The sequence below is a fragment of the Aythya ferina genome (genome assembly GCF_964211825.1).
Source record: "Aythya ferina genome assembly, chromosome: 1".
Classification (NCBI taxonomy): domain Eukaryota; kingdom Metazoa; phylum Chordata; class Aves; order Anseriformes; family Anatidae; genus Aythya; species Aythya ferina.
Genome location: NC_140296.1, coordinates 191,700,623 through 191,719,292, shown reverse-complemented (window position 1 = coordinate 191,719,292; position 18,670 = coordinate 191,700,623). Strand labels below are relative to the sequence as shown.

The 18,670-nt window shown below is 39.1% G+C and overlaps 1 protein-coding gene across 3 annotated transcripts in view; it reads left to right on the top strand.

Moving 5' to 3' along the window:
* The window catches only part of SLC2A13 (solute carrier family 2 member 13), a 163,154-nt gene that overhangs the window by 99,057 nt on the left and 45,427 nt on the right, over positions 1-18,670 (top strand). For all 3 annotated transcript variants that reach the window (XM_084506749.1, XM_084506750.1, XM_084506748.1), the window contains exons 5-6: positions 12,147-12,310; positions 16,534-16,654. In XM_084506749.1, the coding sequence (XP_084362875.1) occupies positions 12,147-12,310; positions 16,534-16,654 (285 nt within the window). The remainder of the gene's footprint in view (positions 1-12,146; positions 12,311-16,533; positions 16,655-18,670) is intronic.

Genomic DNA, 18,670 nt, shown 5'->3' with positions numbered 1-18,670 from the left:
AGTTTTCCCTGAATGGCTGTGGGATTGGTGCCAATAATTTTTTTTAAGTTTTATTGAGTGGTGCTGTAATAGACTAATTCAGAACGAGAAGAAAAGTGTGCATTTACTGTAAAGTTCTCAAAGTAGGTTTCTGCCTTTTATTCCAACATCACTGGGGGTGTGTGTTAGGGTGGCTTTAAGAGCTCCTCCGTAGCAATATAGCAATGCTGGATGCTTGGGAGTTCCTTTTTTCTTTTCTTCCTGATCCAAAGAAACCCAAAGCCTCTACGGTAGTTAAGTTAGACTTGCCATGGTTTTGGAGCTGTCTAGCTGCTCCATGCTCAAGAGCAGCATCGTCTCTGGCCACCTGTCCCTGATAGTTGTTATGTTAGGGCAAGGAGGAAGGAAGCTGAAGAGCACTTGCTGGCTTCATCAGTTTTAAAATTGATGCTGGTATCAAGGTCAGCGACCTCAGAAAGAAAGGAGGCTTAATACAGCACTAAGTGACTGATTTCTACAAAACAGACAAGACTTAGATTTAAAATTTCTCAGGAGATCTGTGTTAGATGGTCAGTCAGGTTCTTACAATAAATAAATAAACAGCTTGTTATCCACAAAGGCTTTATTATGGCCATCTGGAGTTTTTCTTTCTTGCTGATTGGAAGATATTGCAATGACCCATTGATTATTTTAGACCAATTTTTTGATTCTTAGTAAGAATTCATTGCAATCATTCTCGTGGGCTGAGTTCTAAAAATGTTAAGCTGTGCAAGATAAACATTATTAATGCAACAGCTTTTAATTAAAATTCAAAAGGATAGAATATTAATAAGATTTCACATATGAACTAATACTTGTAGTGTCACTGGAATACTAACTATTTTTTTTTGCCATAGACAAATTATTTTGATCACTTGTGTGATTTCAATATGGAAATGGAGTTCCACATGTGGAGGACTGAGGTTTTTAATGAAGACATTTACAGATTTGGGAGATGTACAAAGATACCTCGTTTCTGGTGCTGTATGAATACTTAAAACTGTGAATTTTTAGATTCATAATGTTTTAAAACACATGTGCAAGATGAAGCACTCAGAAATGAGATGGCAGAAATAATCAACTGTGCAAGGAATGGGATGGAAGGATGGTAAGAGAGCAGGATCCTGACAGAGCTTCTGGGAGGTGGGAGAAGTGGCAGGAGCTGGCCTGAGCCTGGTGGCAGCAGGATACGTGGGCAGAAAGCAGGAATCAGTCACAGAGTAAATGGGCCTGAACCAGAGGGTAATGTGAAATAATGTGATCCCATCTGTAAAGATTGCATCATATTTCATTACACCATAAAAGGCTGAATTAATGGCGAAATAGCCGTTTTGTGGCTGGAAGATTCATTTATTTAATGTGTATTCTCCAGCTTATAAGTACATACCACCCGCCTTCGCTGTGTGGGTGCAGCAACATCTACAGAGTGTGCAGTACTGTGTTCTGTGAGTAATTGGCAGAAAATGGTAGATACATCATTTGTGAGCTCCTAGCTCTACCTAATCACTCTGCATCAGCTGCATTCTCCCAAGCAGCAATGTGCTTGTGTCCTTCTACAAGAAGATCCATGAATGTATATTAATGAGTTTGTCGTGGAGGGGAATATTGGGGCTGATGTCATGCATCTCAGCCAAGGAAAGGGCTATTTTTAAGCTGACATTGTTTTGCAGTTCGTCTGTGTATATATTGAAGTTATGATTGTAAATACATTGTTGTAATTAGAAAAAGGAAAAAAAAAAAAAAAGGAAATAAAGTTCAGATACTCCAGCTTCTATCTACCAGGGAGGTAACTTATGGCACTTATGTCAGTGCTATCTAATGTAGTGTAAAATGGTTTCCACAGGAGGCTCCACCAGCTGAGGTTACTAGAGCCACCCTAGGTGAAGCTCCACAGAGTACACATAGGGAATCTGACTCTGCTAGGAGGTGAAAGAAAGCATTAGAGCTGCAGCATTTTGAAGATGTACTATCTGAAAAGAAGCACTGTGAAAGTGGAGTAGCACTTTGCCATGCTAATCCTCTTTTTTCTTAACTGAAAAATGACTGAAAGGTCAGATTCTATAAGGAACATTAAAATTATTTATTTTTTAACACTTTGTGATGCATTTATTAATATACTGTTTTCCTTCTGTGTTTTCCTTTTCCTTTTTACCTTCCCTTCCCTTCCCTTCCCATTCTTTTTTAATATTGTTAATGCTCTGTACATTTAGCAAGTCTATTGATTTTAATGAGGACTGATTTGTTTTTCTGGATCCCAGACACCTTATGGCAGGCACTAGTGCTTTCCAGCATTAGAATATCCTACAATATTAAACATAATTTAAATTAAATTGAAGTTATCAGAATAAATGAGTAATTGAATGAGGTAGTTTTTGTGAAATACCTGGGGGATTTTCATTCCCTGCTCTTATACTTATTAATTTGCAGAGAGCAGTTATCTGCAGTGAGACTCTGGAGTGTCATTATTCTGGTCCAGGTAGCACTGGGGGATGACTGCGAATCCTCATCTGTCTTTCTCCTCTTCCCAAAAGCCTTGGTGGTCTACATTTATGAAATAGGGATGATGGTGGTGATTCCCCTTCATAAGGGTTCTGTTGAAGTTAGGCACTTACACATTGAGTGAAAGTACCAAAGACAAGATGACAATGTTGACATTTTGCTCTTCATTGCAGTGCTAAGCTGTAGGTATTACAGAGAGCAGCCTATTCATTCTATTCTGGAAACTACATCTGTATTTTGGGAAGAGGAGGAAGGTCAAGACTTTGTTGCTCCTGGTGCTTTCATTTAATTTCCAGCACTGCCTGAGCTGGAAACTTCGGTTTAACTCTGTCGTTAAATTCAACCCATTTCTTTAATGGGTTTGACTACAGGCTTCTGTCCTCAAATTTACAGAGCACTCTGTCAATTACAGACTTAGGTTGAGGGTCGGTATTTTATTTTTTTTCCTTTTAAATAGTAGTCTGAAATCCTTGTATCTTACCATTTTTCTGTTATGAAGAAGAAAACAATTTCCCTCCCTGTAGTTTCTCATGGTGACGTCTGTGCAAGACCCACATAAAAGGGGGTGATAACTGAGTTTAAAAAGTGTGGTTGTGTGCAGAGATGCACCTGGTGCAGCAGGGTGAATAAGCATAAAAATGGAAATGGGTTTTCCCCAGTCTCACAGCAGATACTGCAACAGTATTTTAAAACGACCCAATAGCTGTGTGACAGAATCCCATTAAATTAGGAAAGTGAATGCTCCTTTGTGTATCCTGGTGATCTTAAGCCTCTGAAGGCATTTTTAATCCCTGTCAAACACTGGTACTTTCACTTTGCTTAATAGCTATATAATTTAGTCTCTTTACACACTAAAAAAATAAAAAATAAAAAATCCAGTGTTTTTTTAACATAATTAATTGGTAATCCTTAAAACCTTTGCGTGTCTTGCCTGTGCATAGCATGTGGTGAATCAGAGAACCTAATGGATGATGTAAAGAGTTTTCTATCAAACAGGACCAAATTTTAAGGATTTTTATCATCAAAATTAACTTCTTTTTTTTTTTTTTTTTTTTTTTTTTTAATAAGACAGTCACTATGTCATTTCACTCTATGCTGAAAGCATTCATAACACAGTGCACTATTACTGCTAAACAGGGAATTCAAAGATGTAATTACAATACGTAAGTGTACAATGGCACTCCCCCAGCTTGCCTCCCAGGCACTGTTTTTGAAAATCAAGTACAGACTTTTGGAAAATACAGCAGGCTTTTCCTTCAAGCGCTCTTTAAGTCTTTGGCAGCCTGTAAATCAGAAGAATCTGCTATGAATTGGAGGACTTAAGTATGATTTCAGGATCTGATTCATAGATATTTTGGCTTTTAATACTGACAGTAAAGGATGCCCATGTGTTTCCAGCAGTCCTGTATCATAGCTTAAGTCCAGTTGCCTTTGGGGCTAAAGAGCTGGAAGGGTCTTACTGACATAGAATCGTGGAGTCATTTCGGTTGGGAGAGATCTTCAGGATCACCAAGTCCAGCCATCAACCTGACCTACCAAGTCCCATCACTAAACCATGTCCCTTACTTCCACGTCCACATATCTCTTACATACCTCCAGGGATGGGGACTCCACCACTTCCCATGGCAGCCTCTTCCAATGCTTGACCACTCTCTCCACAAGGTGTGGTCAAGCACTTCTACAATCAATGCACCAACACCCAGTGCATTGATTATAAAAGACTTTTTGTTTCTTCATTGTCATACACGCACGTCTCATCTCTGCCACAAGAGATGCCAGTGACGTGCACAAAACAGTAGAAGTGTCATAATTGATTGAAATGATTGTTAGGCAACTTTTGGAAGACAACAATAGATATGACAAGATGTCCTCTGCTGCCCTGCTGAAGTGATTGATTCATCATAGGAGGATGTGTTGTGGTTGAGAATAAATTAGCCACAAAGTTTGTATACGTAGGTATATAACTGTGTGTCAAACAATATGTATTCAAACTTGCAATATTTTCTTGTGTAAATATCATTTTTCATATTCTCTGTGATTTTCAAATGCAGAAGATGAAACTAGATTTACTGATAGTTATGAGACATGGTAGCTTTTATTATTTAGAGGACAGCAGTGTCTTGCAGGAGGTACCAGCAACTGAAACTGCATTGTGCAGAGCAGAACCTCGAGATAAGTTAATCCTGTTATTTTGGGTGCTGCCAGCCTGCAGTACAGCACAAGTGTGGGTCGTGAGGTACTTTTTCAAAACAGGAATTGAAGGAAGACAGTGTACATGCTAAAGAGGGAAGCAATCAAGTCATGTCATTTCATGCAAGAGGTTTTCAGCATAATTTTAAAAATCAACTAAGAGGATGAGTAAAAAGTTTACAATCAGGTTGGATCAGAGGAGAGCAGAGACTGTGAGGGAATCATACAAGACCTGACAGAACTGCTGTGGGTGGGCAAATTCACCCCCATCTGTCACTGTATAGCCCACCATATGGGCTGCCAAGGGGTTGTCGAGGTTTTTCGGTATTCCCTTTTCAACTTAAGAGGTGATGTTTTGATGCTTTAAGAATTAAATGGCTTTTCCTTGTGGTTTTGTGCCATGATCTGAACTATTTGATATACTAATATTATGGTTGTTGAATTAGGAATACACTGATAATGAGTAGGAGTTCAGTGACAAAAAAACACTGGTGGAAGGTCTCAACAGGAGGAAGATGGGAATATCAAATGGGAGGAGCAGAAAACCAGAGTATCACCTCTCAGCAGTTAAATTCTTGAAAGTAGATTCAGTTTAATAGCAGAGTACAAGGTTATAAATCTTCAGGTCTAAGAGAATTTTTGTAGAAATCTGGATATCACCAGTTGGAAATGGAGAGGAGAGGCTTGCTCTTTTAGTCATCATTCTGTCCTACTGCTATGTTGGTATTGCTAAATGTCTATATTGGGAGAGCTGATCCAAGAGGTATTAGGAAGCATTGCTATAACCATGTTACAGTGCTTCTTGCTATATGTTTATCGACATCCTCATTTTAAAAAAAAATTAAAAGTAAAAAATGGTGCAATATGGAGCTAAAAGGGAGTTCAGGAAGACTGGAGAACTCATCTTCCAAAAGGAGACTAAGTAGCTCACTTAACCTAGCAGAAAGGTGTTTGAGAAATTATGATTGCTTTTTAAAATCAGAGAATAAACATCTCAGAGGAAGAAAATCTCTTCATTTTTTATGACGATCTTGGCACATGAATGAATGTATGTGTGACCTTGCCATGAAAAAAATTGTAAGTTAGAAGAAGTTTTTATCAACCAAAAATTTGAGATGTCTCAAACCTTTTTTCATTAGGATTATCAGGGACAGGAAAAGTCAATTTATTTGAAGATGGAACAGTTTTATTTCATTAAAAGCTATTATTGTGAGGTGGTTAGCTGTACATTCAAGGGGTTCAATGACCAAAGAGGTCTCTTACAGGCATGTCACTTTGTTCTTTTGAAGTGTATGATAAAAAAAAAAAACAACACCACACCTTGCTTACGGAAAGTAAATGTTTTAATGACTATAAGAGGAGTGTTTGATAACATTGGATAGTTGTATATCTCATTTTGATAAAGAAACAAAGGAGGAAATAATATTTTTCCCAACTTACTTGAGTTTCTGTAACCTAAATGAGCCATTGATCTGTTGCATAGAAAAGACCAAAGGGAAATTACTTTTTAAGGAATCTAAAGGCTGTAAACTGATTAACACAGTAGTCCTGGGAATGGTGATGAATCAAAGTGATGAAATGGATTTTTACAGCCTTTGTGATCAGCTTTATTATATGCCTAATGTCAAAGATGAGGTTAGATCTTATCCTTTCTGTGACTTTCCATTTTCATTATTCATAGCCAAAAGAAATTCAGCATCTGAAACATTTTGTCTGACAAAGGCAATTCCCACTGAAAGCTGTGTCTGCGTTCATGTGTTTTGTAATATCAGTGCTGCTGTTGATATTAATACTACTAGCTTTATTATAGGAATGCAAAAAGGAGCCAACCAAACCAGTGTCTAATTGTGCAAAGCAATGTTTCAAAATCACAGCATGGTTGAGCCCAGAAGGGACCTCAGGAGGTCATCTGGCCCAACCCCCTGCTCCAGCAGGGACGTTTAAAAACCAAGGTAAGAGATTAGACAGACATGATAGGAAATGTAGCAGAGTTTGAATACCTACCCAGGTCTCCAGACTGGTGTCCATGATTGCTCTGAGTGCAGCCTCTGCATGTGAGTGGAAACTGCTGCATCTCCCCTGTCACTGCCATGGGACGTGAAATTGGGAGGTAGAATCACATAATCCAACACTCCAATTATATCAATAAATGCTGCCATATTGCTTTGCAGTCCTTATTTCAAACAAGTCTAACCAAGGAATATTGTTTGTTTCTGCAGCACCTTGCCAATGTGCCTGTTTCCCTTCTCCAGGCTTCACATGGTGCTTAGCAGGGCCGTAGCATCCCTCCTTCCTGAGAGCCGCCACGCTGGGAACATATGCTGTCTCTGGCTCCTTCCAGATATACCAGCTTCTTCCTATCTTGTTTTCATTTCCATTACTTTGACATCTCATTTCCCATATGCTGCCCTTGCTTTCTCCTGCTGTTTCTGTAAGTTCATCTGCACAGATGAGTTGCCACAGTTTAACACATTGGTGAAGCTGTTGTAATCCTGCAGGCTTTTAGTGATGAAAATGGAAGCTTAAACTTTCTAGATTAACCCTTTTTCATAACATAGGTCTAAACAAGTGGGAGAGGCAGATGCAAGTGTGCTGTTCCATAAGCCTGCTTTGCTCTAGAAGTTGTTCTCTAGCTCATACAGCCCATCTTTCACTAACCTGCAGTTACTCCATATGCTTGGCCTCTTTCCAGTAGCAATAATTCCAATGGGAGTTTCTTGGCTTGTGCTTGCTCTTTCTTTAACGCCTCTGAATATTCAGAAATGCCAGACATTATATGATTATTGGGCTCAAGCTGCACACAAAAGAGGAAGGCAGGTACATTTGTAGGGTTAAAAACAGTTAATAACAGTAGCACTATTGCTCAAGTTCATTTTCAGTATTCAACAAAAGTGTATCATGGACAAAGTCACATCAGGTCTTTGAGTCAGTGGAGTGATTCAGGACCTGCATTTGGAAGCCTGTGGTCTTCCCCCACCTCCTTCCCCTGCAGCGAGCAGCATGTGGGATGCTAAGCCAGCCCCAGCCATGTGTTTATTGCTGCAGAGATTCTGTGTGGCACATGATGGCTATCCCAGTTGTTGGGCTGTTGCAGTTCAGGTTAGCAACGTGTAAAACCATCTTGATGTGTTGTCACCTGAAGGTGAAATGTTATGGATGGCTTTACCTGTTCTCCTAATCTTTGTCCAGATGTATATAGTCAAAGCATGCATCAGAACAGGCTGTCTTGGAGAACGTTACGGCTGTAGTTACAGGGATGTGTGATGGTCTGCAATAGGAAGAAGACACAGAATAAGTCAGAACATTTGAAATTTGAGTTAAACACTGTTGTTTGAATCAATGTGAATTAGCATTAGACCCTCAGTTCTTCTGACAGGTTGGTATCTGTCCAAATGGTGACAAGCATCCTGATTGTCATTGGCATAGTCCCATAGCAATGAGCTACCTGGCTGGGCAGATTGCTCCATGGCTTCTTGCAGCACTTACACGGCCAGCCTGCAAGTGTCCACACCAGAAATGGTGGACCTGCCACCTCCCCCCTGAACCTTTCACCACTTAGAAGTCAGCTGGGGAGCAAGACTTTGTATGAATGCTGTAAATAAAACACAACTATTTTTTAAAAATAACTGCACTTTGTCTTCTGCTTGGCAGCACAGGTCACTCTTGTTGGGGCTGTAGCCAAAAGCAGGTTTTGACAGCCCTGGGTGTGACAGCACAGCTGTGTGGGGCAGGGGATGCTGCAGTGCCCTCACTGTGTTGTCCATGCAGCGCTGCAGCCTGGTGCCTGGTCCAGTGCAGTGCCTGTGCTGGAAATCATCAAACTTGGTGGCAATAAGCTTTAGGATTCCCTAAAGAGAGAAAGAAGAGAAACAATGTCAAGGTGTAGAAGCAAGACCATTTTGTAAATGTGGGTTGGCTTTGTTATGATTACTTTTCTTTCTCTTAGTACGGTAGTTGTGACATTAAATGACCTGATAGAGCACAAGGAGAGGTCATGCACAATTGCAGAAAAAGAGTGTGTACATCTGTTGAAATTGCCACCATTTTGGAACTCCTTCAACATTTAATCATTTGTTTCTTGGCTCTGGCACTACTTGCCATTTCGCTTTGTGTTATTTCAACTGAGTTGCAAAAAAGATGGAGGGATTCATTATCTCTGGGGACTGTTTTTCTTGGACCGAGTAGTTTGAGTAGTTGGACAGTGATTTCCAAAGTATTGTGCTAGAAAAATTCAACAAGCCCTTGCAAACCAGTGCCAGGGTATTATATCTTCATTTTCTTAAAAGCAACAATGTAAAATAAATGCTTTTAAGATGTTGAAAGGTACTTCTAGGTTATTTAGATTTATTCATTAATTTTAGAAGAATGACAAATTCTGTCCAAAAAAGCTGACATCATTAGACAGAAACTTTGTCAGGTATAACAGATGGGCTGGAGCAGCCCCTCCTGAAAGATTGGGGCAATCAAAGCTGTGATGCAGACAACCTGGCAGCTTATCCACAAGCTTTTTTTGGTTTTGATTGAGAGCTCCCAAGCCTGGCATGATCTCCTCTGCTGCTGAATGAGCTGACCTGGGGCCTGATGTGTTTCGAATCATCTAAAGACCTGCTCAAAGGGGGCATTCTCCATTTCTGCAAACATTAGACATAGTCACTTTATAAAAATCCTGACTCTTTACAGGAGGCGAGGGAGGAAAGTGAGGGCGATAATTTGCTTCAAATCTATACTGCGCATTTTCAGTATAAATATGTCATAGAAAGATTAGTCTGGGTATTCTTTACTGTGGAAATGCCTCAGTTGTTTTTTTGTTCTTGATAGAGCAACATTATAGTTTTGACATCCTTACGGATGATCCATATTAAAATATTTTATATTTATCTGACTCAGCTACTTCATGTGGTTTTGTAATTGTGTTTATCTGTTTTGAAAGATAAAGATAAAGCTTTAAAATTCCAAGGAGATGCACGTGCTTTTGTCATTTTCTTTACATTTTAGAAAATAAATTAGGGCTGCCAAACTTTGTCAATGACATTGCATTCCCCATAGGAGCTGCTGTATTTACTGTGGTTGTATAATATCACAGCCTGACCTTTTTCTACCACACAGTTTTTCTCCCTGTCAGGAAGAAATTAAAAAGACTGCACTAATAGGCCGTTAGGGCTGCACAGGTTGGTATTAAAAGTGTTCGTATTTAGTGCTTATCATAATCTATGCGAGTATTCTTCTAAATTTTGGAAATTGGATTGCTATGCCATAATAAACATCTCCAGTGTTGCCCAGCAGCCAAGCTGTGTTAGCGTGTCATTTGGATTTTCAGTTTATAAATTCCTCTGTTTTGTTTTCCTCAGAAGTGAAATATGTTGTTTATTTATGGATAAACGGTGAGCTTCTAGCTGAGAATATATAACCAGCGGGTGCAAAAAGCAACTTGGAGCTGCGTTGGATGTGGAAGGTGCCTGTTTGTATGGGTCTGGAAGTAGACCGACACGCTTTCAAGTGATTCTTTACTCTTTGCTTTTTTAACTATCTAGTATCAACGCACTATGCAGTGCTGCTGACGACTGGCAATTTCTGGCTTCACAGTATAGAACTGGATTTTGAGAAGATTTAGATGTGTAGAGTTAAAAGTGGCTGCATGAAGCCTTGTCTGGTTGAAGTAAATAGGAGTCTCATAGCAGGTGTCAGCGGGCCAAGTCTTGACATTTGTTGTTATTTTTCTACCTATAAGAAGAAAAAGAAAAGCAGTATTAGGAGATCAGAGACTGCCTGGATGCTTTTGGTGACTGGAGTAGTGCAGTATGATGTAAGTTTTGACAAGCAGTTAGCAATTTAATTTAGAGAGCCTTAAGAAGCGAGGGCGCATGAACATTAGCATTTTAATTCCAATCACGTCTATGCTTCGTGAATCTCCATCTCCCCAAGATTCACACCGCTGCAGTGATCCCGGAGGATGCAATTCTTTGTTTCAGACAAAACGAGCATGGAAGAGATGTTCCAGCGACTAGAAGGCAGGTCATCCACGGAGCCAGGCCTAAAACATGAGGACGTGGAGACGCCAAGTCCTCAGTGCCAGCAGCTTCACTCTGGGGATCCTCTCCTGCTGCACCCCAGGAGTTGCTTGTATAGCCTCAAATGGCAGCATTGGTGAGGAAGAGGAGCTGAGGAAGGGAACCAAGAGGAGCTAAAGACCTTGTCCCAGCATACAGGGCAGTTAGTAACATCCAGCCATCGGTGTCATAATTTATGACTGGTAGTGTCTCAACTGACTCAGGTGCTTTCACAAGCAGTCAGCTGAACCTGTTGTACATCATGGGCATGTCCATCATGTCCATCATCGTCCATCACTGGTCTGAAATAAAAATGTTTTATGCTTAGTGGTCCCCATGTTTTTTATGCTAAAATTTCCAAGGGCAACACATCTGGGTTTTAAGACAATGGGGTGGCATTTAAAGCAAGCTGCATTTTGAGCAAGGGAAAAAAAGAAACCCAAGCTTTGACATTTCTGATGGTTATTACTGCGTGAAACCAATGGGCTGTTAGGTATGTGAGGGATTGAATATTCAGTATTGCAGACGGCACAAATTAACAGAACAAGATGGAAAGTGCTTATGCAACACGAACAAAGCTATTTGCGTGTTTTCCTGAAGGTTTATTGAGCTCTCCCTGAGAACACAGGCACAATATCTGTATTCATCTGATCTCTGTGAAAAACAATAGAAGGCTTCCTTTTTTATATATTTTCTTTTCATTTTGTTCATTTGAGTTATTTATGAGTTCCCGTTTGTGTGGAATGGTGGATTCATTTTAAAATTAAACAGAAACTTCTGTCAAACTCTCCTGTTTGGTGCAGATTCACATTCCTGCAATGTGGTGCTAACGCATTTCAAAACGATCATGTTCTGGCTAGACAGAAGCAATGCAGTGGAGAGTGTCAGGCAAGCTGGCGGCAGGGCATTTAAGCTGCAAAACCTAAAACCGGGAGTCTGGGAGGATTGCTTGCAACGTGTTGGATGCCATAGATTAGTTCTGTGTGACCTTTAATGAGAGTGAAAACATATTCAATTTTTGAGCTGTCTTTCCCTAGACAGTACACTGAGTGCTGAAATCCCACGTTTTGGCAGAAAGAAAATAGAGCACAAAGCAGTGGCTGTGTGGATTTATTTAAATTAAAAATGCAAACCCCATTTCTAGCAGAACGTGACTGACCATTGGAAATACAAACAGCCAAGGCAATGGCAATTCGCCTCTTGATGTCCTTCAGCCAAAACTTCAGTCGAGCACAAGTTGTGCCTTGGTGATGTCTGATTTCCCAGAGTAATTGGGTGTCAGTGTGGGGCTGCATATGCAGGAGGTCACACTTGATATTTGTTATTTGTTTTGATTTACAGTCAGGAAGTACAATATGAGCCAAGTTCAAATCAGCGGTGTCTGTCTTACAGGTACTACAGTGCTACCATTTTGCAGATGTCGGGAGTTCAAGACGACAGGCTGGCGATCTGGCTGGCCGCCCTCACAGCCTTTATAAACTTCATTTTCACTCTCGTGGGAGTCTGGCTTGTTGAAAGGATGGGTCGCCGGAAACTCACGCTTGGCAGCTTAACAGGTGAGTGCTTCGTGAGTGAATTGGATAGGCCTCATGGTAACACGAATAAAATGAAGATAAAGTTTCAAGTGCTAATTTTATCAAAGTAATCCTCTTCAAACTAATGATGTTGACCCCTGTCTCCTTGCTGAAATCCTGTAGGTTTTCAAGAACAGTAATACAGTACCACTGCTAAGAGCTAGTTATAAAAATAGAGGTTTAGCATCTTATTTTTTCATGTGCAGTTTCTTTTTCAAGCTATGTTTGATAATGCCTTTACTTAGCTTTTTATACTTTTTTGTTTGTTTGTTTTGGTGTAAGGAATCAAATGCTTGGAACTTCACAGCTGGTTAGTTTTTAGATCTCATGTGCATCTGCGATATGCAATTTCTGGCTCATTAATGTGAATTCAGAACATTTTATTAAGAACTACTGGAGAAAGCATATCACACAACCATCAAAGTATTTTTTAAAAAGTAAAGCAGTTCTTTGCAGTTAGTTCAAATGCAATACAGTCAGTGCATTACCTGCATTCATGTGACTGTAATTGGTCTCTTGCATGAGGGACAAAATCACAGAATTCTGAATTTCTGCATTTTGTCCAAATATTCAAACACTGTAACTCGGTGATGCAGCCACCTGTTAGGAGCTGGAAGGGCAGAGCTAGCAGTCTTGCCTGCACTCAGCAGCATCCTGTTGCTTACCTGGCCCATGCCCTTCTAAGTGCCCGTTCTGGCTGAAGCACGTCCCTGGCCCTGGCTGAACATCTGAAAAGCTCATCAGCTTGCCATTGATGTGACATGGCAGAGGGGGGACCACCTGCCAGGCCGCTGCCCATCTGCAGACCCCTAGGGACAGCAGCCAGTCTGCGCTCACAGCGGTGGAATGCATTTGTGTAGGCCCAACGCTGGCTGCAGTGTTGTCTGTGGTTCAAACAGTTGCCCAAATCGGTGAATTAAAAGATGCACTTTGGAGTCACTTTGGTGTTTTTAAGTTATTTTGTACCTGTATTTGATACCATCTTGATTTGGAGTTGAGAATCCAAAAGTGTTTTTAGGTTCCTGAACTTGTGATCTGAGTTCAGAAATGTGGTCACAACAGGAGAGTAGTCCTATACAGACTCCTGTACCATTCCCTGTACCCAACACCTTTTCCCTGTGGTACATGTGTGTTTTCATGTCTTTCTGGGGAGTGCAAGCCTCATGACATTCTCCCTAGACTTGTTTTGTGGGTGCTGCCTCTCGTTTATACTCTGTTGGAATGCAGTATTTACACATTAGGCCCTCATACCTCATATGTGTGGCCAGCCCCTCAGGGGTTCATTGCTTATCTGGAACCATCATATAGGTTTCATTTCCACACAGACTTTCCATAGAATCTCAGAACTCCTTGCTTTCTGGCTCTCATTGACATATTCAAAGGTTATAAGCTTGAAATGTAGATGCTAATGTGTCTTGTAAAGCATGAGTCATGGAACAGATGAGAAGATAGAAATAAGGCACAGAACTAACAAAGGAGAATAATGCAGTTAAAGGTCATTTGTTTATGATATCTGGACACAAAGTAATTATTAATAATATCCATGTTCCTTGTTCTGTGGTCAGTGGCCCACTGTCACTCTGCAGCATCTCTTGATCCATGCTGTGTTCTTACAGTGCTCTTTATCCTATGGTCCCTGCTTTAGGAAAATAAGACATGAATAATAACAATAATGAAATCATGTCATCTCTCTGTGCTATTTAGAGGGCTTTTTTTTTATGCAAGGGTTGACACAGACTTAGGTTGTGGTGAGTATGATGTGCTTTACTCAGCAAAAGGGCTAAAATTATAATTACTGAATCTGCTGATGGATTTGTTTTCAATAGTGAGTTTTCTCATGTGATAAACTTATATTTTAATGCCCTATTTTGGTCTGTGTTTCTAAGGAAATTGACCTTCACATGGAGTTATTACACCGACTATTTTTCTGGTCTTTGGACAAGCTGTATATGCTCAAATTTCCCATTATATAAAACGAGGGCAAAACTACTACCTTTGCCGGCTGCTACAAGTTTATCCTGGCAACAGTTCTTCATCTTTCTTTTCCTCTTTTTCTTTCTTCAAAGTTGTTCATTGGGAAATGTGGAAAGTTTGGCACAACTGCAGCATCCATTTTATTTGTGTTTTCCTTTTACTCCTTCAGCAACTGGCAATTTGAAAGCATGGTGCTAGTTGGGCATTTGTCAATTTTTATCTCTGTTTGTAGCAGAGAGGATCTAAACTACCTTTGGGTAGTTTATTTATTTATTTACCTTTTTTTTCATCTCAGTTAATGGCATACTGTAATTGTATGTTTTTGTTAATCTTAGACAAACTTTCCACAGAATGACAACATATAATAAGCTTCATTTACCAGTTTTATATACTCTGTACTTTTCCGAAGAAATAAAACATTTGCAGAGGGACTGTAACTGCGTGCTAGTGTGTTTGTTTAACTTGAAAGACAGACAAGGCATATTTAGAATGAATATAAATAAGATTATAGGTCCCGTCTAAATATATGTTGCGATCTGGTTTATGGCATTTTGAAAGTACAGTAAATACAGAAAGTACAGTAGATCTAGTACAATATCATGCAGGCAATATCATTCCTGCCCAGAAAGCTAGGATTGTCAGCATGCCTAGCAGTCATAGCAGTACAAAACCCAATTTAAAATAAATTGAAATTACATATTATGGTGGATAGGTGCTTTCTCACAAGTAGTTTGTAACTGAGTTTAAGATCTTAGTTGTCTCCGTCTAGGTAAATGTGTGGTCCAATAATCTTCAGTTCATGCATATTCATGCCTATTAGCCATGGCTGCTGCACAGACACATTCATGGTATCTTGGTGCTTAAGATATTATTTATTCCTCAGAAAAAAATAATCATACACTTGATGGGTTTGCCTGCTAGGAAACTTATGTTTTTCCCTTTAAGAGCATCATCCCTGACCCAGCCCCAGAACTGCCAAAACAGTAAAAACCAACAAGTAAAAAACATGTACAAGAATGAATAATTTCTTAAAGAGTGGCAAGAGTGATATGCTATATTTTTAATGCAGTGGCATTTTTAAAGATTTGTAGAGATGCATTTCTGAGAATTTCTAACATACAGAGCAAAGGGTTGCTGAGGAGTATTTTTAATTAAATAAAGCATTCTTCATTTGCCCTTAACCATTAAGCTATGTCATTGCACATTTCTAAATGTGTGCAGCCTTCCAACTGGGACGTACGTGAGTCTATTTTTGTGTGGTAAGGGAAACGTCATTAAATAATCAGAAACTAACTTACAAATGAAGTTATAGCTAGTTTCATATTTTTAGTGTTGTTTGTCTGTACATCAGGATATACACAGTCTGTGGGACCTCCCAAAATATGCCACATAAGTAGCAAGTATACAAATAGATATAGGGGATAGAATTAGATGCCTCATCCTGTAGCAAATGTAGATGTAAATGTTTCAAGATGTCCAAGTTTGGGTTAGCTGCAATACTCATAGTGATAAATTATATTAATTTCATTAAAACGATACAGCATATTGTGTGTGTGTGACAAATCAGGTAGAAAAACTATGTAATGCTCTAGTAATGACCTGTTTTACAAAGTATGAATCCTGTCCATGCACAAGGAATTTGCTGGAGTCAGGAGCCCCCCCCTAAGGAGGGGGCTCTTCTCTCGCAGATTTGTTATGTGTGCTGTTTGAAACAAGAAATTCAGAAATTGCAGTTGCACATTTTGGTGGCATTTGTATGAAAAGTCAAATTTCTCTCATTTCACAAAGGCAGGAAGAGTTGATGAAACAGCTGATGCTATTTTCTATTTTACAGGAAAGCCTGCGAGTCTGGTAGTGGGAGGAAGTGTGATGATTTAAACGTTGCTATTAAATTTTACCTTTACAGCATTATTTTCAACACTGGAGAAGAATATATCAGTTCATTCATGCAGTCTTCAATTCCACATGCCACAAAATAGTATTGACCTGTTAATTTAATATCTGGACATTAAACTGAATGTACTTGACTTTAATATCTAACCCGTTTCAAGATGGGGATGTAGCAAAGGGTATTTTTCTTAGATTCTCATCACAACTGCTCAGCATAATTGCAAATGCTGTATGCATAATAATGGGGTGCCTTGCTTTCCCGAGCATAGCTCGGCTCAATAGAGAATTATTTCATGTTCTCTGGAGAGGAGTATCACATTGTTCTTTATCTGTATTTTTAGGTACTGCTGTAGCACTCATTATCCTAGCTTCGGGATTTTTGCTATCAGCTCAGGTCTCGCCAAGAGTTACACTTAATCCACCAGATCCTTCACATCAAAACTCTACCTGCACAAAATACAGGTGAGATTTCATGATCATTCATCCAGTCTTCTTGAAGATTTTTTTCCAGTTAATTGGGTATTACATCTTCATGCAAGTAATGGAATTCTCACAGTCCAGTACAAGGGACTAAGTTAAATACCTAAAGTTAAAATCTTTACTTTCTTCAATAGAGAAAATTAGATTCTTTCCTTAAATGCTCTGAATAATCCCTTGGAGTTTCTTGGATTAAATAAGGCAGTTAAGCACCAGACTACACACTTGAGATCTCCTCTGCTATATCAGACCTGCTACAGTTTATAGCAGACACAGTTTGGAATATTTTAAAAGTAACTTGTAAAATATACATGCTGTTATTAGTCCACTCATAGATTTGTCATATATAACAGCTATGAACTGGTCAAAAAGATGTTTTCCTTGCCTTTTGTTTTACTGAGAAAAATAATAAGAATAATAAATCTTTAGAACAATGGTAGTTACAAGCAAATGTGATTTTTGGACCTTTTTTTTTCTACAGTGGGTAAAACATTGCTTTTGTATACAGTTGTGGTTTTAAATAATATTACTTCTAAGGTGTTAGGAACGTGCTGTTTTCTATATTTTGTGTGTTTTTATTCTTGTGTGAGTGCTCTTATGCTGGAAAACACCAGTGCCCTAACTGAGAGAAGAGTGGCTACATGGCTGAAGAAATTTTTATTTGTGTTCAAAATCTGTCTTGCATGTGCTGGTTGTAGACATAAATATCAAGAAATGAGCAGTAGGCATCTAGTTTCTTGGAGGTATTAGTTAGAAATATGGTTCATGGCTTCACATATGACAGAACATTGTCTCTAAGGAGGTGAAATTTTACAGACCCTGGGAAGGGGATGGAAGGTCTTCAAAAGAGTGTAAACAGATGCTAATAACTCCAACATTAGATACTACCAGATACGAGAATTGCAACTTGCAAAAACTATGTTTTTCCTTCTTTTCCACTGCAGTGTCACCTATATTGCTATTTTTGAGATGTGCCTATTCATTTTCCTCAAATGGCGAGCAAAATAATTAAAGGATGAAAAGGTGGAAAAAGCTTTCAAATGTTCTTGTTTAAGAATAAGATGATGTTAATAGCAAGATGTCAAAAGGATTTGCCTAGGACTTAAGTTAACTGTTTGGATGGGATGTCTGTAGACAGCTGATGCACCATTTTCAGAACTCATTATTTGATATCTAATGAACATAGGTGACTATATAACCTGAAACAGTATATAAAACTGCATAGAAGAAACATGACTAGTTCATCTTAAGGAGTATAGAAAATTATTTGACACAATTTTCATTTTCCAGTTAAACACAGCTAGTCAAGTTTGGATTCACTATGGCTTGCTCAGCATGTTCTTCTGGACAAAGCCATGAAAAATTAAAGCAATTAGTTCTAGAGAAGGCATGTTACTTAATTAGTTATTGGAATGCTTTAGTCTGTCATGATTTCTGACATGGAAGAGAGCAAAAGCAGATATGGTAGAAAATCAAATGGTCTAACAAAGAGCAATAAAATAATTTAAATATTTTCATTTGGGAGTATTTTGAAAAAGAAAGAATTCTCTTAGTTTAAAGATAAAAGTGAACGTGTAGGGGGAGTTAAGTTAATGGCAGTGGCCTCTTGCTTTTTTATCCATGTTTTAGCTCACTTTGGTGTAACTGCTGGTATCTTACATTGCTTAGCACTATACCTTGCAAGCCTTGAAGAGGTCTCAGAAATCTCTAAACATGCATGCAGCATGGCCAGCTCAGAATATGGGGATGTTTCTAACTATAACTTTCCTTTGTCTCTGCCAAAACGTATTTACAAGTTAAAAAGAACATTGTCAAAATGTATTTTGCTGACAGAAGTTTTGGTGATACTGTGCGGAGTAAAAATGCTTTGTATGTTTGCAGATCTGTTGGGTTAGAGTAAGTGTGGGTGTCCATAATGCAAGCCTCAGAGCTACTACAAACAGTCTGTTTGTTTGTTGTTCCCTTGATCCGTATTCCTCTGCACAGATTAATTTCTGCTGC